At 30.0% G+C, this 25941-nt stretch overlaps 1 protein-coding gene across 1 annotated transcript in view; it reads left to right on the top strand.

Annotated features, from left to right (window-relative positions):
* The first annotated feature begins 6048 nt into the window (after window positions 1-6048).
* The window catches only part of LOC142332380 (G1/S-specific cyclin-D2-like), a 242543-nt gene continuing 222650 nt past the window's right edge, over window positions 6049-25941 (top strand). The window contains exon 1 of the mRNA XM_075378801.1: window positions 6049-6263. Within this exon, the coding sequence (XP_075234916.1) occupies window positions 6063-6263 (201 nt within the window). The 5' untranslated portion in view covers window positions 6049-6062. The remainder of the gene's footprint in view (window positions 6264-25941) is intronic.

Genomic DNA, 25941 nt, shown 5'->3' on the forward strand with positions numbered 1-25941 from the left:
TTTCAAAAAAAATTCAGTGTAAGTTGTATAAAATTTAATTTCCGTTAATTCTCACAACTTTAACGTTTTTACTAAAATACACCATGACTCCACAAATTAATAAAAACTATGTTTTATCAAAACTAGAACAGTTGTAATTTTTTTTATTATTAATTTTTTGTTAGTTCATCGTAAAATCAAAAAATTATTTTTTTTATTAAGGGGGCATTCTACATCAAGTGAAAGGCAGACTGGTACTTACGTATTAACGCCACCGCAGCTACAGCTTTATTTAAAAACAAAGTAGTCAATCGGATTTCGGTGGAAAATGAACAGTCTCTTTATTAATTTTAATAAATGGTTATTTATATTTATTTATTTTATAAATATAATTTAACCAAACTTAACCTACGCTCGCTAACCTTGACTAATTAACACCGTAATTTTTTGAGTATTTATTTAATAAATTCAGCAATTATTGCAATTATTTATTATTTAAATAATTAAAACACTCCTGTTAATTAGTCAAGGTTAGCGAGCTCAGGTTAAATTTGGTTAAATTATATTTATAAAATAAATAAATATAAATAACCATTTATTAAAATTAATAAAGAGACTGTTTTGAATCAAACTCTATATCGGTCCATTTACCACCGAAATCCGATTGACTACTTTGTTTTTAAATAAAGCTGTTGCTGCGGTGGCGTTAATACGTAAGTACCTTATTAAAATTTATGTTGATCGTGTAAATTGTCTAGTAAAAAATATGTTCATTCTTCAGTTTTCGTTAAATAGGTTATATTTAGCAATGCGTAATCCCGTTCAAATAAAACAGACAAGAATCTAAATTGTAGATAAAAATTAAAATAAACAGTCATTGAAGAAAAAGATTAAAGCAATACCATTTGCTTTTATTTCATACTAACAGATGATAACACGAAAATAAATCGCATTTAGCTATTTTACGTACAAATTTAAGAGTAATTTATATATACAGTACATAGATAGCGCTCGCTGCGAAAACTTACGTCATTCTCCGCATTATAAAAATCATTGTTAATATATATATATTCTGTTTTACAGCTAGCTGGTATCAGATTCTTATAAAACATTCAGTTTTTTTTTTGTTTTAATTTCTTGGAAATACGGTATTATAATTAGAATTGCTTATTCTTAGCTCTGTTTATTAGCATTTAGTGAAATAGTATTTTTATAAAAATACTTTTATCGAGATTTTTCAGATAGATTTTTTTATATTGTCAATCAAACTGGTGTGTAATATTTATGAAAAAGGGGAATTTCCGTCAGACTTCAAAAAAGTGTTATAGTCATGATACCAAAGAAAGCAGGGGCAGATAAATGTGAAGAATACAGAAAAATTAGTTTAACTAGTCATGCATCAAATATCTTAACTAGAATTCTACACAGAAGAATTGAGAGGAGAGTGGAAGAAGTGTTTGGAGAAGATCAATTTGGTTTCAGGAAAAGTATAGGGACAAGGGAAGCAATTTTAGGCCTCAGATTAATAGTAGAAGGAAGATTAAAGAAAAACAAACCAACATACTTGGCGTTTATAGACCTAGAAAAGGCATTCGATAACGTAGACTGGAATAAAATGTTCAGCATTTTAAAAAAATTAGGGTTCAAATACAGAGAGAGAAGAACAATTGCTAACATGTACAGGAACCAAACAGCAACAGTAACAATTGAAGAACATAAGAAAGAAGCCGTAATAAGAAAGGGAGTCCGACAATGATGTTCCCTATCTCCGTTACTTTTTAATCTTTACATGGAACTAGCAGTCAATGATGTTAAAGAACAATTTAGATTCGGAGTAACAGTACAAGGTGAAAAGATACAGATGCTACGATTTGCTGATGATATAGTAATTCTAGCCGAGAGTAAAAAGGATTTAGAAGAAACAATGAACGCCATAGATGAAGTCCTACGCAAGAACTATCGCGTGAAAATAAACAAGAACAAAACAAAAGTAATGAAATGTAGTAGAAATAACAAAGATGGACCACTGAATATGAAAATAGGAGGAGAAAAGATGATGGAGGTAGAAGAATTTTGTTATTTGGGAAGTAGAATTACTAAAGATGGACGAAGCAGGAGCGATATAAAATGCCGAATAGCACAAGCTAAACGAGCCTTTAGTAATAAATATAATTTGTTTACATCAAAAATTAATTTAAATGTCAGGAAAAGATTTTTGAAAGTGTATGTTTGGATTGTCGCTTTATATGGAAGTGAAACTTGGACAATCGGAGTATCTGAGAAGAAAAGATAAGAAGCTTTTGAAATGTGGTGCTATAGAAGAATGTTAAAAATCAGATGGGTGGATAAAGTGACAAATGAAGAGGTATTGCGGCAAATAGATGAAGAAAGAAGCATTTGGAAAAATATAGTTAAAAGAAGAGACAGACTTATAGGCCACATATTAAGGCATCCTGGAATAGTCGCTTTAATATTGGAAGGACAGGTAGAAGGAAAAAATTGTGTATGCAGGCCACGTTTGGCCACGTTCATGTAAAACAAATTGTTAGGGATGTAGGATGTAGAGGGTATACTGAAATGAAACGACTAGCACTAGATAGGGAATCTTGGAGAGCTGCATCAAACCAGTCAAATGACTGAAGACAAAAAAAAATATTAATCATCTTAGATCACAAATTTATCAATTATTTACGAGGGTGGTTCGGAAAGTAACCTCTGTTTGGCTACAATTAAAACACTGAAAAGATAAAAATATTTTATTATTTACAACTTAAAACTACAGCTTTTAACTATTTTGAAACATAGTCGCCATTTAAATTTAAGCATTTGTCGTAGCATTTCACTAATTTACAAATACCTTCTTTATACAATTCAGCTGCCTGGGTATCTAGACAATCTTTCACGGCTTTTCAAAGGTCGTCTTCGTCATCGAAGTGCTGAAATGAAAGCCATTTGACGAAATTCTACGGCGAAACTTTAAAGAAACTTAGGCAAGCCAACCAGAACAAACGACGCGGTATTCTGTGATGCGGTGCTGTTGCATAACAACGTTCTTCCTCAAGGTGCTTGAAGAATTCAAGAACTTTTGAATGAAATCCAACAGGACATTTCTGATCACCCTCTTTACAGCCCGGACTTGGCGTCGAGTAATTTTCATCTCTTTACTCACATGAAGAAATAAATGGCTTGCGTCGCAGCACTTCGATGACGAAGTGGAACTTTAAAATACAACGAAAGGTTGGGTAGGAATCCAGGCGAGTGAAATTTATTAAGAAGGTATTTGTAAATTAGAGAAACGCTATAACAAATGATTGAATTTAAATGGCGACAAAGTTAAAAATAATTAAAAACTGTAGTTTTAAGTTGTATATAATAAAATATTTTTATCTGTGCAGGTTTTTATTTAGAGTCAAACGAAGGTTACTTACGAATGGTCATAGTACATATAATTAATACAACATTCGTTAATGTTTAGTGAAAAATATCATAAAATATTTAGGTAACTTCAAATAATGTATTTGTAAAAACCAGTATGACCAAAGAAAAATTAACTAAATTTACTTCCTTGAATTATTAAAATATAGGATTATTCAGGAGGATAAGGCAATAGTGTGACAACTCATTCTAGAGGCTAAAATTAAGAAAAAAGTTCATATAAACATAGGTCCGAAAACGTTTCGTTAGCGAGTTATACAGGGGAGGAAAGAATCGTCCGAGTTTCAGTTCCTCCGGGTAAATTAAGGCTTTCTGAGATTCTGGGAAGGTCAATTATGGGGTAAATTCAATTGTTTCTTAGGGGTTTTGAGCTGGGAAATCGAAAAAATCCCAGAACTGTATCTCTCTTAGTTTCTAAGATATACCATGTAAAACACCAAAAATAGGGTCAAAAAACACTTTTTTTTACGTTTGACGTACAGAAACGTTGTTAATTTGGCAATAAATCATACATTTTTTAAACATAAATTGTACAGAATTTAATTATAAGAAGATTGATGTAAATAATGTCGACAAAAAACAAATAAAATTTTAAACATGTCGACTCTTATTAACAACAAAACCGACGAAAACTTAGAAGAAAATGTTACAAAAAAAGAAAACAGATGTGTCTAGTAGGTACAATAATTTTAGACCTACGGAAAACAAGTTGGCAACACTGATTTTTTTCATCACAATTTGTTTAAATACTACTCATTGTTGTCAGTTAATTGTGGTAATGTGTTAAATAACCTTTCGCTGTGTTTACAGTATTACGTCGAATTCTTATTGTAAAAATTTCAGAAAACTGTTAAAAGGTGTAATTTTGTATTCATTTTACAGTGCATAAAAATATTACTAGAAAATATCCCCTTAGCAAAACGAATTGATATGTATTACCAACTTACAAATTTCACTAATGAAGTAAGGCAATGTCTTGATGAACGGTAAATGGATAGGACGTAGAGGGCCGGTTAATTGGCCACCGAGATCCCCAGACCTCACTCCGTTGAATTATTGTTTGTGGGGATGGTTGAAAAATGAAGTTTACAAGCAAAAAGTAGACACACGCGATGAACCGATTGTTCGCATTCTCAACGCTGCAGCTGTAATCAAGGAAACGCAAAGATACCGTTAGACTGGCAACACAAAATCTAGTACAACGCGCTGAAAAGTGCATTGAACACAACGGTGGCATTTTTGAAAGTTATTAAACCACATGAAATACTACTTGTAAGCAGCATTTTATCATTATCATTAAAAACAGTAAGTATTCTTTCTTTCTCCAGTTATCTTCTATTGTATTTAACGAAAAAGTTTTTTAAATCTATTAAAATTAATCTGTTTTGTTGTTAATAAAAGTCGACATGTTAAAAATTTTATTTCTTTTCTGTTGACATTATTTACATCAATCTTCTTATAATTAAATTCTCTACAATTTATGTTTAAAAAATGTATGATTTATTGCCAATTTAACAACCTTACTGTACGTCAAACGTAAAAAAAGTGTTTTTTGACCCTATTTTTGGTGTTTTACATGGGATATCATAGAAACTAAGAGAGATACAGTTCTGGGACCTATTTTTTCGATTTCCCAGCTCAAAAACCATAAGAAACAATTGAATTTACCCCTTAATTGACCTTTCCAGAATCTCAGAAAGCTTTAATTTACCCGGAGGAACTGAAATTCGGGCGAATTCTTTCCTCCCCTGTATAACTCGCTAACGAAACGTTTTCGGATCTATGTTTATATGACCTTTTTTCTTATTTTTAGCCTCTTGAATGAGTTGTAAAAGTATTGCCTTATCCTCCTGAATCAGTCTGTAATAAAGATTTTTAGTTATTTTTTTACGCTCGGATTGGCACTGTGACATTTAAAAATATGATAAAAAATTGTATTTATAAAATAAAAATCAAAGTAATAAAATAAATACATCCATAACTGATGTAAATATTTATAAATGTTTAGTACTATATATAATATTAATAAAAAATAAAAATAAAATGTTACTTTACATTCATTCAGATTATAAAATAATCAATTTATTTATAAATTATGTTTATGTCTTCTAAATATAAAGAATTTTATTACTTTATTGATAAATAAAATTACTTATATGAAAGTAAATGATGCATAAACATTTATTTGAAGCATTTTATTAATAAAAAAAATATATAACTTGAATTTTAATGAAATGTAAAACTTTGATCATATAAGTTTCTGTAGTAGTTAGCGGTATATCCGCCAGGTAGTGCCAGTAGATTTTATGTTTACGTTTTACCCGAGACAGCAGGATAGAACAAACCTTACTCACTACACTAACAGCTGTTGCTGCGTGCAAGTTGGTCTAACAGGCTGCTCTGGTAGACCGTGTGGATTAAGTGTTACTGTGCATTGAACTCTTTGCGATTATTTTATATCAAATTGATCGCTGTTCTGTTTGTAATTTTAATTATTTATTGTTTTTTAAAGTGTTAAATGTATAAATTTTATTAAACTTTGAAGTTTTTTTTTTAATAATTTTAATTTCTCACTTATTTAGTGGGATTGTAATATAAATTTTTGGATATCATCTCTTGATATCCTTTAATTATTACTTTTCAATAACATGGATTTAATCTGTCACGAAAGACTTACAGCCGATAATCGTTTCGCGGAAAGAGATACTGTTATATTTGATGATATGAGGGTGTTAAAAAATCTATTATCAAGTGAAATTAGGTATTTACCGAGAAGTAATTATTTTGCAAATATTCAAAGAGACATTAAGCCGTTCATGAGAAAAGTTGTAACTGTTTGGATGCTTGAAGTAAGTTTTGCATTTTTTTACGTTATTCTTTAATATTACTTTTTTTTAACTGTTTAACCGAATTATACTATTGTAAAAACCCATGAACCGGCAATTTGAATGAGAAAACCATGAATCACCTGTTAAAAATTCGTAATAAACAGTTAATACACGGATAGATAATCAAAACGTTTTAAATCTTTCTCTAATTCATCCAGCAGTACATTCTGAGGGGATGAAGTTTGTCGTATAACTTAAGTGTCACCTAAGCTTTGTGTAACAATTCTTCCGGAGTTCAAATTAACTTTTGGAATTACATTTTTGTAATCTCTAAACCAATTTCGTTTCTGGAATTATATTTTTTATCTATTTAAACCAATTTTATTTCATTAAATTTTGTTATTTTATTAACTGTTTTATGATAAGATTACTGGGCCTTATTTCTTGGATTGATACGTAAGACAAGTGACCTTCTGATATACACTTAACTGGCGCCCTAACGTTTTATATAAAAACAGAAATCTGTAAGTGGCGTACGTAATTTTAAGTAAATCGTTCTGATAAACTGTTATCTAATGTAATTGTGGTACCAGGAAATCGATTACTCTATAATTAGATTTGTTTATTTAAATTGCGGAGAATTATGGAATTTTTTCGTAATATAATTATTTAAATGGGCCTAAACATTTATTGCAATTTAAATGATTATTTTGATTAACCTAATTTATATGCTTATTATCATACATATTTTCTAATAACTGATAATTTTCTTTAAAAAATTATGGTTTTTATCATTTGCGGCGAATTCTTCAGAAGTATAAGTTTAGATTTTAGGCTATTATTAATCACTTCCTGCTGCTTGTTTTTTACTACATTTTAAAAATATTTTTTATATGCGTTTTTTAACCCTTGATAATATTGTTTGGGAATTTTTTTTTTCTATTAATATTTAATTTATTTCTTATTAAATTTATTTAAAGATATCAAAGGTCAATTATTGTTGTAAACATAATATATAATTATTACATATTAAATATACACACATATTTATAGTTTAATTATTTTAGTTAAAATTTAGCTATATAAATAGAATCTATAAAAAAAAAACTGTTGCACGAGATTCTTTATGGAGAAACTTTATATAAAGGTCATTTATTTATTAAATCATTTCATTTGTATTGTGGTTTTTTATTTAATAAATATTAATTTAAAAAGTTTTTAAATAAAAATTAAAACGAAATTAATTAATTTTGTCCATTTCAAAATCAGTAGCACTTTGTCGAAGGTAGAAAACTTTTTTTATGATTAAACTGATTTTATACGGGTCCGTACTCTTTCCCTAAATAATTTCACATTGAATGAGCCGCTTTTGTTGAAAATTGGTCAGTAGGTATACGCGCCTGCGCGCATACACACACACACAACACTTTGTGTAGGACATTTTTCATATTGAAAAATTTGTGTATATATTTTCCGATAAGGTCGGCGGAAATTTGCGAATTTTTCATTTTACATTTTTTACTTAAGCGATATAAAAAATGTGGACATCACATGACTTCCTTGTACGCCTGTTAAATAACATTACGCATTTTTTTTTTTTTTTTAATGAAAAGTACGTAAAATTTTATTTCACTAATAACTTCTGCTATTTTTTTATTATTACTGTAATTTTTTTTTTACAATCACAGGTTAATAATTATTAATAAATCAATACATTTAAATTAAAAAAAAAAAATTAAAAAAAGCAGATGAAGTCGGATTCGAACCGATGTGCCTTCCCCTTGTAAGATCCAATTATTTAATTAATTAAAATTTTATTTTGCTATAACTCTGGAACCAATGAAAATAAGTACCATTTATGATAATTACTGCAGTTAAGAATGAGTCGCAAATCCAATTTTTTTTTTGAAATTGGGCTTTTTTGGTTACTTTTGATCCAGTAAATGACAATAGTCCTAAATCCAAAATTTCAACATCCTACGTCTAGTTGTTTTTGAGTTATACGTACGTACAGACGTCACGCCGAAACTAGTCAAAATAGATTCGAGTATGCTCAAAATGGATATTTCCGTTGAAATCTGAAAACCAAACATTTTCGTGATGAAGTAGAAAAGAGTGTTAACCTTAGATAGTAAATTTTTTATTTATTTTTGTAGTTTCTTTTACACGAATTTGAATACCAGATTTTGGATACCGATGTTCTTTGAGGGTTGGGTTTCAATTAATCCCACATCTCAGGAATAGTCGGCCTGAGACTGTAGAAGATTATTCATTTACTTTCATACATATCATTCTCATTCATCGTCTGAAATAATACTATACGTCGGTTCCGGAGGCTAAATAGAAAAAGAGAGAGGTTTCTTTAGCTGGCATTACAAAATCGAAATTTTGTTAATAGAGTTCAAAAAAGAAAAAAATACGAGTTTTTCTTTGGGGTAATTCAAAAAGGGAAGTTTTAAAGATCATTTTTAAAAAGACACGCACACGTATACGTAATAATTTTTTTTCTCTGGTTTCATGCAATTCTGCATTTCTTTCTCTTTTGTTCTAATTTTTTACCTATAATATTATATACATCTATCATTAATTATTTATTCCAATTATTCGTTTTTCTTTATAAAAACGCAAATTCATAAGTTTTTACTTTCCGTTACTAAAATTTATAACTAAACATTGGTATTTTAAAATATATGACCAAAGAACCCAATTTGTCTTTAAATTCTGCCAAAATATTTTTCTTCTTTTTCTTATTGGTCTTAAGATATCTTCATTCAGTACCTTTTTAATATTAAATAAGAATTATCAATGATTTATGATCATTTCGGATGACTTAATAAACTTTTTTAAAATTCAAACTTCTATTATTCAAGGGGTTGGCGCCTCGCGGCCAGCATTTTTCTTACTATGTTATAATATAGTAAAAACCATTGTTCCTCATATTTCGACGCAAAGTTTAGGAAAAATTTTCGGTGAGGTCTCATTAGGTGTGACTTGATTTTCCGAGTGACTTGAGGCACTGCCCGTCCCAGTAGATCAATTAGGTATCAAGTTATAGCAATTTTCTTACTATAATATAGGATTTCTATTTTTTACGATTAATTCGCTTCAAAACTCGAAGCTTCAGTTCTAGGAATTTATTAAACAATTTTTTTTATTTATATTTAAATGACATACATAACCAAGATTCGAACCCGGGACCTTGCGGACGAATAAATAAAGACCTTTTGAAATCGTTCTTAAAATATTTATTTTAATAAAAATAAATTATATGACAAAAATGTACTTTAGTATTGAAAATGAGTTTTTCAAAGCTAATATATGTAATTTTTTTTAATGAATTGAAAACAAAGGAATTTTAAATAAAAATTAAATAATGAAAAAAAATCTTACGTTGTTACCAGTTTTAATAACTTTAAACGCATTCGTTTTACAAAAAAAAAACTTAAATAGCAATAAATAAACCTTTTATTGTAATCAGTATATTATAATAATAAATTATTTAGATCATTTCAGAAATGTTATTCATTTAGGTATGTTACTTGAATAAAAAAAAAACGAACTGCCCAAGAATATTGTCTGGATAGAAACAGTTATAAAACCTTGATCGAATAGCGTCACAATACGCAATTAATTATACAGAAAAAAAGAAAAGAAAGATATATGTATTCAGAAACGGAGAAACTTTCAGGACATGTTCTACTGGTGTAAATAATGAAAAAATTTCATATAATCATAGGTCTGGAAACGCTTTCTCTTTCTAACAAAAAAAACCCTACTGTATTTTTGGAACCCAAATTAAGGATCAAATTTGGTGGTTTCTTTTACAATTTAAGCTGAAAAATAGGATAAAACAGGTCTCATAACTGTAACTCCAGTAGGTTTTAAGATATCCGATGTAAAATGAAATTCAGGGTCGGTGAAAAAGTTTTTTTTTCTCTTTTAGGTTGCTGTAAAGTATAAATGTTTAAAATTCAGGTTTTAAGTACAAGGAATTGTAACCGTGAAAAATTTCGGTTTTCAGATTTCAACGGAAATATCCATTTTGACCATCCCTGACTCCATTTTGACTAGTATCGGCGTGACGTCTGTACTTCGTACTTATTTATCTTGCATAACTCAAAAACGATTAGCCGTAGAATGTTTAAATTTTGGATTTAGGACTGTTGTAACATCTAGTTGTGCACATCCTCTGGACCAAAAGTATCCCCAAAAAGCCCAAAATCCAATTTTGTTTGGGTTTTAGACTTTTTCTTAACTGCAGTAATAAGCCCTTTTTGAGAGCATTTCAGCGATATATCATAAGTGGTACTTATTTTCATTGGTTCCAGAGTTATAATGAAATAACATTTTAATTAATGAAATATTTGGCTCTTACAAGGGGAAGGCACATCGGTTCGAATCCGATTTCATCTCCTTTTTTTAAAAATTTAAATGTATTGATTTATTAACCTGTGATTGTAAAAAAATTACAATAATAATTAAAAAATATCAGAAGTTATTAGTGAAATAAAATTTTACGTACTTTTCATTTTTTTTAAAATGCGTATATGTTGTTATTTAATAGGGGTAGAAGGAAGTCATGTGATGTCCACATTAGATTTTTTATATCACTTAAGTAAAATATTGAAAATGAAAAATTCGCAAATTTCCGCCCGACCTTATCGGAAAATATATACACAAATTTTTCAATATGAAAAATGTCCTACACAAAGTATGTTGTGTGTGTGTTTTGTAATTTAAATATATTGATTTATTAATGATAATTATTAATTTGAGATTGTAAAAAAATTTACAATAAATAATAATTTAGTAACAAAAAAATATGAAAAAAAAAAATTAATGAAAAATATATGTAATTTTAATTAAGGCGTACAAGGAAGTCTTGTGATATCCACATCAGATTTTTTATTGAAGCATAACAGACAAAAAATACAGAAAATCGTATTATACTTACTGTACCAAATAAACATTCTTTTTGAAAACAAAAATACTAATTACAGGAAATAATTTTAAAAGAAGTACAAAATTTATGTAACGTTATTTTAGCTGTGTATATTCAATCATTTATACATGTGTCAATAATGTACACTGTACTCATTCATTTGGGTCCCAAAAATTACTGTAGGCCGTCTTTTTATTAGAAGAACTGAAATCCGGGGGAAATATTTTGCTAACCGTAACTCGTAAACAAAGAGATCCAGACCTATATTTACGTAAACATTTTTGATAATTTTTACCAGTCGAGCATATCCTGAAAGTTTCTTCGTGGGACACTGTATGTATGAAATTTTATTTATAAAATAAATCGCGTTTATGAATATGTTTTTAAGCGTACTTTACTTTAGCGTTTTACGGAGACGTAAAACGTTAAGCATTTTTCTTTTTACCCATTAAGAAGTTTCTGTAAAAGAAAATCATTTAAATTTATTTAGAGTCTTTTCTCGTAAACAGAACTATTGTTTTAAGTTACAGTAATAAAAATTGTGTTTTTTTTGGCTAAAAGTAGAGGATACTGCGTGATTTTAGTTTAAGAAAAATATTCTATTGTTCTCGTATTTAGCAAAGATTGCATATTTTTAAATTTGAATTCATTCAAATAAGAGTTGATAAAGAGTTCAAATTTTTTAATTTATTAAATAGCTGTCCAATTATATATGTATATTTTTTTAATATAAAGTACAGTTTAATATCTGTCGTAGTGATATTGTTTATTCAGCATTTTTTAAATAATCGATTTATTAATTATACATAATATAAATTTATAGTTAATTTTTTTTTCTAATTTTATTTAATTCTAAATATTTTATTGTCGTAATTTTCACGACTGAATAGAAACAATGTATAATTTTTGTATAATACGTTTTTTCCAATATCTGTATATATATATATTTAGGGGAAATAATAACTTATAATTTAAATGAAAAAGTGACATGGCAAAACAGGCTAAATAAAGTGATGAAATCCCAAAAATTAAATTGGTCAACATATAACAAAAAATGCCTTTCTGCTAAAACAAAACTTAAACATTATAAAACTGTAATTTAGCTAGAAGTCACCTACGGAAGCGAGACCCTTTTCAAAATCACTCAGAAAAACCGAATCGATAAAATTCTGAAAATAGAGAGGTGAATTGTCAGAACGTGTATCGATAAAAAACACCAAAAAGAAGGCCGATAGTGGATTGTGCCAAATGAGGTGGTGTATCGAGAAATAGAGCCTGTTACTGTTACTATGCGGAAAAAAAGAATCTCTTTCTTTGGTCATCTCATAAGGACACCGGAAACAAGACTGTCAAGAAATATCATTGAAAAGCTCTGGTTCCAAAAGCTAGAAGTAGGATGGATCAAAGAAATTAGAGAAGATATGAAAGAATTGGGAATTTCCCTGCTTGACGTATAAAATAAAACTGGAAAAATTACAAAGCTAAAAGACAAAAGCATTAGATTTAAACAAAAGACAGACAAACGACAAAATACAACGAAGAGGGTGTTTACGGATGAAGAAAAGAAAGCAAGATCTGAACGGATGAAGAAATACTGGGCAGCTCGGAAGAGTAAAATAATACGCTTTTCTCAGAAAAGATCCAACTAAAATTTACTTAAGTGGTCCCATGTTGGCCGTAAAAGCATAATAATAATATATATATATACATATACACACCTTCGTTTGGGTCCCAAAAATTACAAAACTTAATTATAAAAATAATTAATAAATGCATTTATTTTTAAATTAATTAATTAATTTTATTTAATTATAAAATTATTCTTTTTATTAGAAGAGCTGAAATTCGGGCGAAATATTTTGCTAGCCGTAACTCGTTAACAAAGCGATTAGAGACCTATGTTTACATGAACATTTTTGATAATTTTTTATCAGCGGAACATGTCCTGAAAGTTTCTTCGTGGGACACTATGTATGAAATTTTATATCTATTTACATAAAAATGAATGAATGTCTGTCTGTATGTCTCTTATGCCTTCCTAAACCGTTCATCTGATAGCGATGAAACTTTGGAGAATGGTTGGACGCATGCCAGGGAAGGTTTCTGAATTAATTTGGACCCGCTAGGTGGCGCTGGCGTCGATATATTTCGAAAAATTGTATTTATGGTCCGATTTGCCTCATATTTAGAATACATGTTACTTACATGGAAAGATTTATCTCTGCAAAAAATGAACCCGCTAGATGGCACTGGGGTTGAGATATTTAGAAAAATTATATTTATAAACCGATTTGGTTCATATTCAGAATATGAATATTAGTTGGAAAGAAATATTTTTGCAAAAACTATACCCGCTAGGTGGCGCCGGTTTCAAGATATTTACGAAACAAAAAAAGAAATATACAAACAGACTTTTTTTATTATATATATATAAAAGGCATTTCCGTATGTGTGTCCGCTAAAGACCACAAAACTAATGGACCGATTTACGCGCGGGCAAAATGGAAAACGGGAATGGTAAAAAGGAAACTAGGAGGTGGGTGAGGGAGAAGTTGGAAAGGGAAAAGGGGAAGCAGAATAAGTGAAAGATAAAATTTGTGAAGTTCAGTTTTTTAATTTTTTTATCAAATTTTCAATTGTGTTCATTTAAACTTTCTCTCTCGAAGCATTGCCGGGTCTGCTAGTATAAAATAAATCGCAGTTAAGAAGGCATTTTTGAAAATTTTTTATTGAAGCAAAACAGACGAAAAATACAGACAATCGTATTATTCTTTCTGTACCAAATAAACATTTTTTTTGATAAAAAAGCTAATTACTGATAATAATTTTAAAAGTACAAAATATAGATATAGTATGGTATATAGTATATATATATATACACTAATATAAGCCCTCATTGAGAGCTTTTCAACGATATAAATGGTACTTATTTTTATTGGTTCCAGAATTATAGCCAAATAAAATTTTAATTGATGAAATATTTGTATGTTAAAAGAGGAAGGCACACATCGGTTCGAATCCGACTTCATTTCCTTTTTTTTTTTTAATTTAAATATACTAAATTATTAACCTCCGATTGAAAAGCTGGTCTCCGTGGCGCGAGTTGTAGCGTCTCGGCTTTTCATCCGGAGGTCCCGGGTTCGAATCCCAGCCAGGCATGACATTTTCACACACGCTACAAATCATTTATCTCATCCTCTGAAGTAGTATCCAACAGTGGACCCCGGAGGTTAAAAAAAAATCTTCGATTGAAAAAAAATTCAGAAGTTATTAATGAAATACAATGTACTTTTCATTTTAATTCAAACATTTTTTATAGAGGTTAATTATAAAATTTTTATTAAAATTGTATTGTGGTCCTGTTTCACTTATGATATATCGTCGGAAAAACTCTAAATGAGAACGGGCTTATTACTGCAGTTAATGCAAAATCCAAAATTTTTGGATTTTAAGTTTTTTTTTTGGACACTTTTGGTCTAGTTGATTACAATAAAAAAGAGAGGTGCACAACTAGACATTACAACAGTTCTAAATTCAAAATTTCAACATCCTACGGCTAATCGTTTATGAGTTATGAGATATACATACGAACAGATGTCACGCCGAAACTAGTCAAAATGGGATAATTCCGTTGAAATCTGAAAACCAAAATTTTTCGCGATCACAATACTTCCTTTACTTCGTACAAAGAAGTAAAAAAATGGATTAAATTTTTTTTCGATTTCACCAAATAAGGGTGTATATTAGATCAAATTATTTCTGTATCAATTGTTATTTTCTCTTGTTCCGATATTCTCTTTTCTTCCTTTATCTTGGATCCCCTTTAGGCTGAAACTACATTGTATTTCTTAAAATCTAAGTTTTCGTCTTTCAGTTTCGTTCTCTGATCTTTTGTCTGTCAATGATATTCGTAGATTTTTAATTCTTTCATATCTTCTTAAGTATGTATGAATCAATTTGTTTTGGTTTTTCTGTTAATATTTAGTCGGTCTGTTTTTTGTTCATCCTTTTGATGTTGCAGTAGAAGCTGATTCTTTTTTCCTCATCGTGTCAAAGAATTTTTCGATTCTCCTGTATACTTTCTTTGTTTGATATCAGTTTTTTCGTCGTTTTGAAATTTCGGCCCAAAAAAAATTTGATAATTTTTCAATTGCTGTTTAATGTTTTCGTTTATAATCCGTACAGAACTCGTTTTATTGCTGTTCTGTCATGTCTTAGTTTGGAGTTCCAGGTTTTTTTTGTGTGTTTGGTCAGCTGGAATGCGAATTCCATCTTCTATGTTTTGTTTTTTTATCGATTTCTTTTCGGATGTATTACAGTTTATCCTTCCTCCTCAGTTTTTCATCCGGAGGTCCTGGGTTCGAATCCCGTTTAGGCATAGCTTTTTTCATACGCTACAAATTTCCATTCTCATAAGGCAAAATGACCAAAGCAGTCTATGCCCGTCATCTCAAAAAATAAAAATCACGTAATTAAACAATTTAAAATGAAATTAACATTTTTCAATTTATTTATTAAAAATGTTTAAGAAATTTACTAATAATATAAATAAAGTTTTATTTAATTTACCTAATTTATTAAAAAAATATATGTAATTATTTAGTTGTCATTTTATTATAATTTGTTTACTTATATTTAGCTACGTACTTCCTATAATGATGTAAAATGACGACTTCGTTTAACAATCAAAGGAATGTGCAAGCCATTGTGGAAAATTGTATGTTCAAGAATAATTATAATAAAGAGCAATTTATAATAAAATAAATAAATAAAAAATAAATGCTTCATAATCATTATCAGTAAAAATCATATGATATACAGTATTTCATTTATACTTGCATATGTGTGCTTGGATTTGTAATAATACGCAAAAACATTAATATACGTAGTGAATTATTAAGATGGTTTTCAATATATATATATATGTACACAAGACTATTAACTATGTATGGCAATCGTTAAATAACTTTTTCAGTCGTTAAACATACAAAAAATGAAATCTAGCAAATTCATCTACCTCAAAACGATCTTTTTATATATAAGACCGCAAAAAGTAAGAGGGAAAGAAACTAAAAATTGTTGAATAGAAAGTGTTCCTTTAGTTATTTTTACTTTGGAAGAAATCAAAAATTTGTTTAGTCGATCTACTGTTATTCATTCTAAATAAATGGGAGTAAAATGCGTTCTGTCTTTTCCTTATCGCGCCTGACAGTTTTTCGATATTAGTATAAATTTTGTTATTTAGAATTAATTTTACCTGATAATTTTGAAATTTAGGACCTGAATTTTTTTTAATAATTTTACATTTTTTCTTTTTCTAGATTTTCTGGTAGACCTTTGTTGCACAGTCTTAGGATTTCTGCCGGATAGTGTCGACATTTTGAGTTCCATGATAAAAACTGATTATGATATACGTTTTTCGTTAGTTGGAAAGCTAACGTTGTTTTATTTAAACAATTCAAACTGGTCCATTTTCGAGATATTTGATATTATCCACTTTCTCTATTTTTTTTTTTTTTTTTTTTATTACTTATAAAGTCCCACTTTAGCAGCTTGTTTTTCAAATTCTTTAATTTGTTGTTCAGTTTTTTTTCTTCAGTTTTTAGCTAAAAATGTCATATCATGAGGGAAAGCTAAACAGTTAATCTTTAGTCCTTTACTTCCCAGTCTTATTCTACTATTTTTGTCTAAATATTTGTTCAATTTTCTAACTACCTTTTAAAGAGAACAGTTAAAAAACAGTGGAGAAAGTCCATCTCCTTATCTTACGCCGGTTTCGATTGGAAAAGGATCTGATAATTCTCTCAGAAATTTTATTTTAGAGTGTCTTAGTTAATGTTGCTTTGTTTGTATTTCTCTTTTTTTTTAAGCTAAAAAATAGAACTTAAAATGATTGAATTTAAATAACTTTCTGGTAATGCTAGAAAGTTTTCTTCAAAAATGAATTGCACAAATTGAACGGCGTAGCCGGGAAAGTGTATTTTTAAGGTAAATTTTAATAAATATTAGTATTTTTCATCCTGGGTAAATTTTATTTCAGTCAAGTAAGTCATTGTTATTTGACTGGTTTGTTGCTGTTCTCTTCTGTTTTGTATTAACTTTTAATTTCAACATATTTACTACATTTTACTTCCTCAATTATTTGTTATTTAAACTCCAATATTTGTTTTCTTTATAGCTTTTACTCTTCACACATCCCTTTATTATTATCAAATTAAATAAACCGAAATTTCTTAATAGATTCACCAATATATAGTTCGTTTCTTTACAAGGTTTTGTAACGAAATCATTTTCCTTTTTAAAACGTCTTCATTTCCTACTTTTCCTCATTTTTAACATCCACAGTTTAGATGTAAGTAAATATCAAATCACGGTTAATTTTGATGTATTATTTGTGATTAACAAAATAGACAACCTGGAAAAATTCATATATAGAAAGATTACGGCATTACAGTTAGAATAAATATTATATTTTGGTTGTTTGTTTTATTATTAATGAACGGTTTATAATCTTTTTTCTTTCACGAGAAGATTTATTTCGCGTAGGAAGCTCGGATTGGATGAATCACCGCGTGAAATCAATAACGATTGGCCCACTCCCTCCTACTGTCCTGTTGACCATTCACCAATCACTAATTTTAAACACCGCTCGTCACGTGCTACTTATCCTATAAATAGTTCCCTCCCTCTTTTCTTTAATCAGTAATAATCTTACACACAATTGGTTCAAAAATATAAAGTAAATATCAGCCATTCATCAAACACAATAAAGAAATATATTAATATCGTGGTAAATGTGTATAAAATGCAATCTACAATTGTTTATACCGACCTTCAAGCCCTACTTTTTAATAGATGGTCATAATATATCATCTGTCTTCCAAATATTTAGAAAATAAAGTATTTCTTATTAGGTTCAAATATTTAAATAAAAAAGAACCTATATTGGTTTTAATGAATTAAGAGTGGATTGAACGATTTTAAATTTACTCTTTTGACATACATCGATATCCGAATTTTCCTAAAATTTTTCTCGGATAAATAAATTAAAAAATACTCGCAAAATATTGCATTTTGTAATTAGAAATAAACAAATTTTTTGTAAAAAAAAAAAATACCAATCATATTTATGTAATTTAAAAAAAAATTAAAATCCAGTTTTAGATAAACTTCTTAACTATCCTTTTACATAAACCTCAACCTGATTTATGGTTTTGAAAAATATCCACGAATTACTATGTGTTACAATTATTATTAAATTTTCTTTAATTTTTTTTAAGTCTATCTTATTGTTGGAATGAGTGGTAAAATTTTTGACTTTCATCCTGGGTTTGAGTTCTGGCTAGATGTTTTTTCACGACGCTACAAAAATTCATTAATTGGTAGCTGTTTGTTACATTGATACCACTCAAAATAAACGGAATGTAATGAAGTTAGTAGCTTTTGAGTTTTCCCTCAAGTTATTTCTCTCGTCAAATACATTTATAATTTGTGTGATTCAAATGAAATGTGTCGTATAAAAAATTAAATATATATATTTAAAAAATAAAAAATTCGAATAAATCGATTAGGAATGCCTAGATGATAAATTTTGCTAATAAGCATTTTTCTTTTCCGAATATCAAATATAATTAATTATATTTGATGGCTTCATTACATACTATACACGTGTAAAGCAAAGTATGCTAATGAACCAAATTTTTAATGGTTTTTTTTTTGACGTCTCATGATCCTCTGTAGAAAAAAAAGATTTTAGAATTGAAAATTTCCGGAAGGAAATATGTACATAAATACGTTCATTAATCTGTGTTTTTTGCTTGATATCTAAAAACTGCGTAAACCAATAAAATTCGAAACGATGATTTCCATATATGGAACATTAATGCCATTTAATTTAGGTCATAGGGCTAGAGACATACGGATCTCAAAAATCTAATTCCCCTTGGGTAGCCCAGATAATTATTTATTGATCGTGTTTATTGTTATTCAAACATCCAGAAAGGAGTGCCGATAAAAACCTTCTTTTTTTCAGGAATCTTAAGTCACATCTTTACATCAACTACATGATATGACTGGAATTGATGTCACTTTGGTTATTTATTTGTCCAAATTTTATTTTATGGCGGGGGATAAGCCTTATTTTTTTCCTTTTTTTCAACAGTTATTTTACTTGATATCTTCGAAAAAACAAAATATCCCTATAACTTTGTTATTAAATAAAATATCGAATTCGTTTAAAGTTCCTACTATTCTTTGGATAAGGGCCTAAAAATTATATAAGTAAAGTTTTTTGATATCACCAACCATTGGCCCAGAGGATGGAAAAAATGGGGTTTCGAAGACAAAAAAATCATACTTCCCTTAATAGGCACAGTATCGAATCGATATCATTAGTTTTCTAAACATTATCTAAAACTTTGTCTGAAACAATTTTTGATATCACCAAAATTTTGCTGGAATCGTAAGAAGATGGTGCTTGTTGCATGTGAAACTTTCTTTCACATGCAACCGTTGTAGTATTGAGTTAAGTTTTTCTTAACTTTAAGGTGGACAAATTTTTATCCCCTACTTAGCACCGGTGAAATCTACCTCCGCCTTCCGGCGTGCCGAAAGGGATTTTTTTTTAATCGTTAACAAATGAGCCCAAGAAAAATATGTCCTTAATTAGGCGAAATCTCGAGGTATTGTAGGTGATTTTGCTCTACGGTCTTACCCTCTTGACCTTTTAAGTTGAAAATTTATCGGCATCAATGCCCTATATATAGAAGTAATCTGAACAACTTTGGTTAAAATCGGTCCAGTAGTTGTGGAGATATAAGGTGATTTAGAGGCCAACATCAAACGCCCATATGAACATTAACATCCTGAAATTTTCCATCCGGTTTTTTTGGGTTTTTTAGTGTCAAAACATCAAGATCCGGAACAAACTGTATACTTCTAAATTTGACCGATTAAATACTTTCCCTTTTAGAACTATAGCGCTATCTAGACGGGAAAGTAAAAGCGAATCCACAATGTTAAAAAGCTAAAAACGTTTTAATAATTTTCCTTATTCATATTAGTTTTCCGAGAATGGAATCCTCAATGTAAGTCTGCTAACTCAAAGTTTTGGAACTGCAAGTTTTGTTTTTTTTGAAGAAAAATTTCAGTAATGAAATAAAATTTCATAGATCTTCAGAAAAGTGATATGAGGTAATCACAAGATCACCTTACATTATTTACAATAATAAAGAAGCGGTTTATAAAATTTAAAATTCATCGGCAATGATATAATGATCAAATATGGAAAGAAAATCGTTTACTATGTGTAATATAATATTATTTTCGTTTATTTATTTTAAAAATAATATTTAATTAACAAAAGCACTGTTTTGTGTACTCGGTTATTAGGTTTGTAATATTTTTCTATTTTTGTATGCATGTGTATATATGTACACGATGTATAGTCCATTGTTTTTATTTTCAGGTGTTCTTTTGAATTTTATCCCATAAAATTAGGTCATATTGCTCTGATTAAAAAGAAAGAAAGACATATATGTATGTATACACTTTAAGGTTAAGATAATGTTGTAGTAATATATTCTAGTTTTGTCTCCTTGATTTTAAGTGTAGGCTATACACGTGGCAATGAAGTAGACACAATACGTGAACACGTGTACAAAAACAATTTAATGAAATCGATAATAAAATAAAAATGCATCGGTGTACAGTGTAATGTAACAAATTTAATTAAATTCTTTGTTAATATTTTATTTTATGTGAATATATATTTATAAGCTTTTATTTATTCTTAAAATTAATTTACGTGAGTAAATTGAATAGTCCTCGATACTTACGTTTGGAAATTATTTTTCCATTTAATGAAAAAAAAAGAAAAATTAAGTTTTACATTTTTGGTTAAAAACATATTTTAAATTTAAAAGTTAAAATTATTTCTGGACTTTTATACCCATCGGTCGGTGAAAATATTCATTTTTTACACTTACCCAGTATACAACAAGGTAATATTTTAGTAAAATCACATTATGAACAATTATATATAATTGTAAATAATACCACTTAAAATTTAATTTGAGGCTTTTCCAAAATAATTTTTTTTTATTATTATAAATATTTCTGATCTGGATTTGAACATAGGATTTTTTTTATTTTAATAATAGAATAAAATAAATGTTTAAAGAAAAATATGATTTTAGAAGCTTATCAAAAATTAAAAAAAAAAAATTTTTTAAATTTTACCTTCGAAGTTGATACAAAATTTAAAGAAACACTTATGAATAACTTGCTTATAAATTCTTAATGTGACTCAGATTTCAAAAAGATCGAAATTAAAGAATTTTGGTTATTTATTTTACATTTTTCGTGGTAGTTTTTATTTTGTATAACCGGATATTGTTTTGGTTAAAATTTGGATAGGCCTATGATATTATAAATAACTATTCTCACGAAACATTAAGAGCGAAATAAAAACTGATAAAAATAAATAAAGGAATTCAAGGGAATGAGTAGAGAAACTACTACTAAGCATGAGTGTCTAAAATATTCTACCCTACTCAACGGCATTTGTATGTGTGTCTGCGTCCCCCTTAGCTTTTTTTCCGCCTACATCCCCGAGCCGGACATCCAATTAAGTATACTCGACTCGGGGACGTGTCCTTGCGACTCTAAGAGGGCCTCCCCATTCGCCAGTTATCAACCCTGCACAGCAGGTCAGCCTCCCCGATTCCGGATCTTTTAATTGCCTGTCTCTAATCTCCGATGGAAGAAACCAGGCCCGGTTATGCCGTTCTTAGCCCAGATCCGCCGGCGAACGGTCTTTCCTTTTGCCAGCCTCAAACCGACGGCGCAGGAGTCGAAGCGTATCCGAGAACCCACACCGCCGGCCGGGTCTCGGTCTTTTCATTGATCCACACCTACCCCAGGAGTCCCCGCTCCACACAGGAACCCACACACCAGGGCATGTGAGCCCTCAGGAACGGGGCTGTCCGCCTTGCCCTGCTATAAACTAAAACCCTCAGTATCCCAGTCGTCTTGCATCATCTTCTTTTATTCTGAGGACTGCTATTGCAAAATTATGCCAGTTCCCGGACATAGCCAAGAGCCACTTCGAGAACTGCTCCGGTCGGATATGCATCAGTCCTTCATTTATACGATGTTTTTCCCATCGCCTGCACACGAAAATAGTGTGTTCGGCATCGTCAACCGCATCGCAATAACAGCAGATGGGTGACTCTCTCCTGCCAAATTTATGCAGGTATTGTTCTTAGCTTAGCATCGGAATGTATAACTAGCGGAAAATTCCGATTCGTTCTGGTAGTCCAGGTGTATACTTGTTATATTATTATATATCGATATATTTCGATATATATATATATCGAAGTTTTGAGAAAATTTAGTACTTTTTACCGGATCCGAATTTTCCAACGAAAATCGTAAATATCTCTAAAACAGTCGATTATAGCGCTCTGAACAATTTTTTCGACCCCCCTGGACGACAATTCCATTTGCTCCCAGAGGTACCCGTCGGATCATAATATTTTCAAGTGCCCCGTGGTGTCGTTCAGAAATTCGGAACGGGGTGCGTAGAGGTGCCACCGTAATATCTCTGCAACCGCTCGTCAGATTTTCACGGTTCAAACGGCGTATGTATCAGCAGGTCGAGCATTAACTGTTTAGCGTATCGGGTACACTCTTGATCGACCGGATGTTGGTTATCCGTAAATTAAATCGTTTAGCCCTATGTTTTTATTGCACTCATCCACCGTAAAACGTACCGATCCGATCTTTCGCTAAATACTCTCAAACCTATGCGCTACCGCAGCTGTAGAGTATAAACTTATGAAGACTAAAAAGTTAATATATAAACGTTTTAAAAATCATTCTTATATTAAATTCACTAAAAAGTAGAAAATAAAAAATTTGTAAAAAAATTTTTAAATTCCACTCTTAAATTAAACACCAAAATATAAAAAATAATTTTAGGACGGTATCTCAGAATGGATTTGACAATAAGCTGTGATGGTGATATGTAAGATTATATAAAAGTCGTAGCTTCAAATTAAAAATTTGATGTTTTTGCCAATTTTGTCATATGCGTGATGAATGGCCTTAAGAATGGTGTGCTGGAGCATCCACTCTTTAAGCCCTTTGAAGCTATGACTTTCACATGATCTTACATATCACCATCAAAGCTTGTTGTCAAATCCATTCTGAGATACCGTCCTAAAATTATTTTTTACATTTTAGTGCGTTTAATTTAAGAGTGGAGTTTTAAAAATTTTTTTTACATGTTTTTTATTTTTTATTTATTTATTTATGTGATTGTTTTTCTTCATAAAATAATGAATTATAGCCAAAAAGTAGGCACCGGAATGTACCGATCACTAGCGGAAAATCCCGATTAGTTGGTATCAATTTGTAGATTTAACCTGCCAATACATGAGGACATTGAGGATGCCAATCGTGGTCGCCTTCGATCTAGAAAGCCACCTATCAAAATAGCAATTGCTGCTACAGAGGACGGATTTGACCTAATTGACGCCTGGCGTCGAGAATGGACCACAAAGCAGAATAACCAAATCCCATGTATTACTCAAAGGCCGCCGGGTTTTGACTTGCCACGTAAGACATGGTCAAAGGTAAACAGCATACGGACTCAGCATGGTAGGTGCGCCTATTTCCTGTATAACTGGGGTAAAACACCGATGCCCCTTTGTGAGTGTGGTGAAAATCAAACTATCAAACACATCACAGAGGTTTGCCCTAGGATAGCTTATGAAAAACCCACCGGGTTGGTCTAGTGGTTAACGCGTCTTCCCAAATCAGCTGATTTTGAAGTCAAGAGTTACAGCGTTCAAGTCCTAGTAAAGCCAGTTATTTTTACACGGATTTGAATACTAGATCGTGGATACCGGTGTTCTTTGATGGTTGGGTTTCAATTAACCACACATCTCTGGAATGGTTGACCTGAGACTGTACAAGACTACACTTCATTTACACTCATACATGTCATCCTCATTCATCCTCTGAAGAATTATCTAAACGGTAGTTACCGGAGGCTAAACAGGAAAAAGAGAGGATAGCTTATGAAGGGAACCCTGAATATTTCCTAGTGGCGACTCCAGAATCGATAGCATATATTAGTTTGTTAAATCTTTGTTTTTAATTTTGACTGTAATTGGTGTTATGTTTTAGTGCCATACGCTAAATAAATAAATGTAGAGTTAAATTTCTAATTTAACTTTCGATATACCATTTTTCATCATTCAAAAAAAAAATACATATTTTACACAAGAGGTAATCAATTTTGGACACTTAATAATCCCATTCCGAGACGCCCCCCGCCAAGGGAACTTGAAGGGAGGGTTTAGCTGCTGAGGCGTGTCGTAGGCACGCCCTGCAGCTAGTGATAATAATAAACTATTGGGATCGTAAATAATATTTCTACCACAGAACGACCTATTTTTTCGTTTGCTACGCCTCCAAACTCCACTTGGTGGAGGACCGCTTAAAATTTTGAAATGGAAAGGATATAGTTGTGACATATAATTCTAAAGGGCATTGTAAAACTGCAATTTCAACGTAAAGATCTTCAGGTTACGACAGCGCTAACTAAAATGACGGCTATACAATGTATTTCAGTTACTTTCAAAAGTAGTCTACGATACCTTTTAAATAATTGCTCAATAGAAAACTAAAAAATATAAAATTTATCAGAAAGTTCCGTCTCAAAACGATTTATTTCTTGGTATAAAATCAATACTCGGGGTACACTTTGGGTCACTTTTAAAACCATCTGTGAACATATTAAAAGTAAATTTCTTTTCATACTTGTTTTTTCTATGCCTTTTAAAATGATTTTTAATTCCCCGCTCTTCCCATTTAAAATGCTCCCCGTGGATGCTTATAACAATATAACAAACAAAAACTTTTTCCGCGAGGAATGTAGTTAGAATAGCTATATTTTAAATGGGAAAGTATAGTGATCATGTCGGAAATAGAGTATGATTTTTTTTGTTGAAAAAAACGAATAAATTTATTTTATAAAAAAAACACGTTGATACGTGTTTCACTATTTTTCAAAAATCCAACTCTGAGTGGCAAAAGGAGCAATGTTTTATGTGAATTTTCTTTATCTCAGGAACCGAAAGTGTTACATTCTTGAAAATTGGTTTTTAGATATTCCTTTCAAGCATGATTTATTAACATGCATTTATTTTACGTTCTATGATCCAACTAGTTAATTAGACAAAAATATTTATATATATATATATGTATGTATGTACGTACGTATATACGTAAGAACATATTTGTTTCCCACTGTTTGTGGCCTTATATCTCAGGATTAATTAAACCGATTTTTTTTTTTAATTTGACTGAAATTTATATTTATACATGGAGCATGGATCGTATTCATTTTTTTTTAATTTGTTGAGAGTGGAGGGATAATTTCTCCAATACCGATTTTCTTCAGAGGCATCATTGAGAAAACTTTATAAAGCGAATTTATTACCTACATACAATACATTTATAAATTATCCCAAAAAAACAACTTTAAGAAAATTGACGTATATGTTTTCCGGCCTACTTCCCGTCGGTTTAAATATTTCTTTAAATTGTTTTTAAAGTTTATACTTCATATAGCTATCAAGAAATGTCTAAAACTTTTTTAAAATTATATACCCCGGACCTAAAATGCGAAAAGGTTTTTTGAACATTTATTTTTTCTTATTTTAGCCTTTATTAAAGGGGGTGTTA

The sequence above is a fragment of the Lycorma delicatula genome, chromosome 11, assembly GCF_047948215.1.
Source record: "Lycorma delicatula isolate Av1 chromosome 11, ASM4794821v1, whole genome shotgun sequence".
Classification (NCBI taxonomy): domain Eukaryota; kingdom Metazoa; phylum Arthropoda; class Insecta; order Hemiptera; family Fulgoridae; genus Lycorma; species Lycorma delicatula.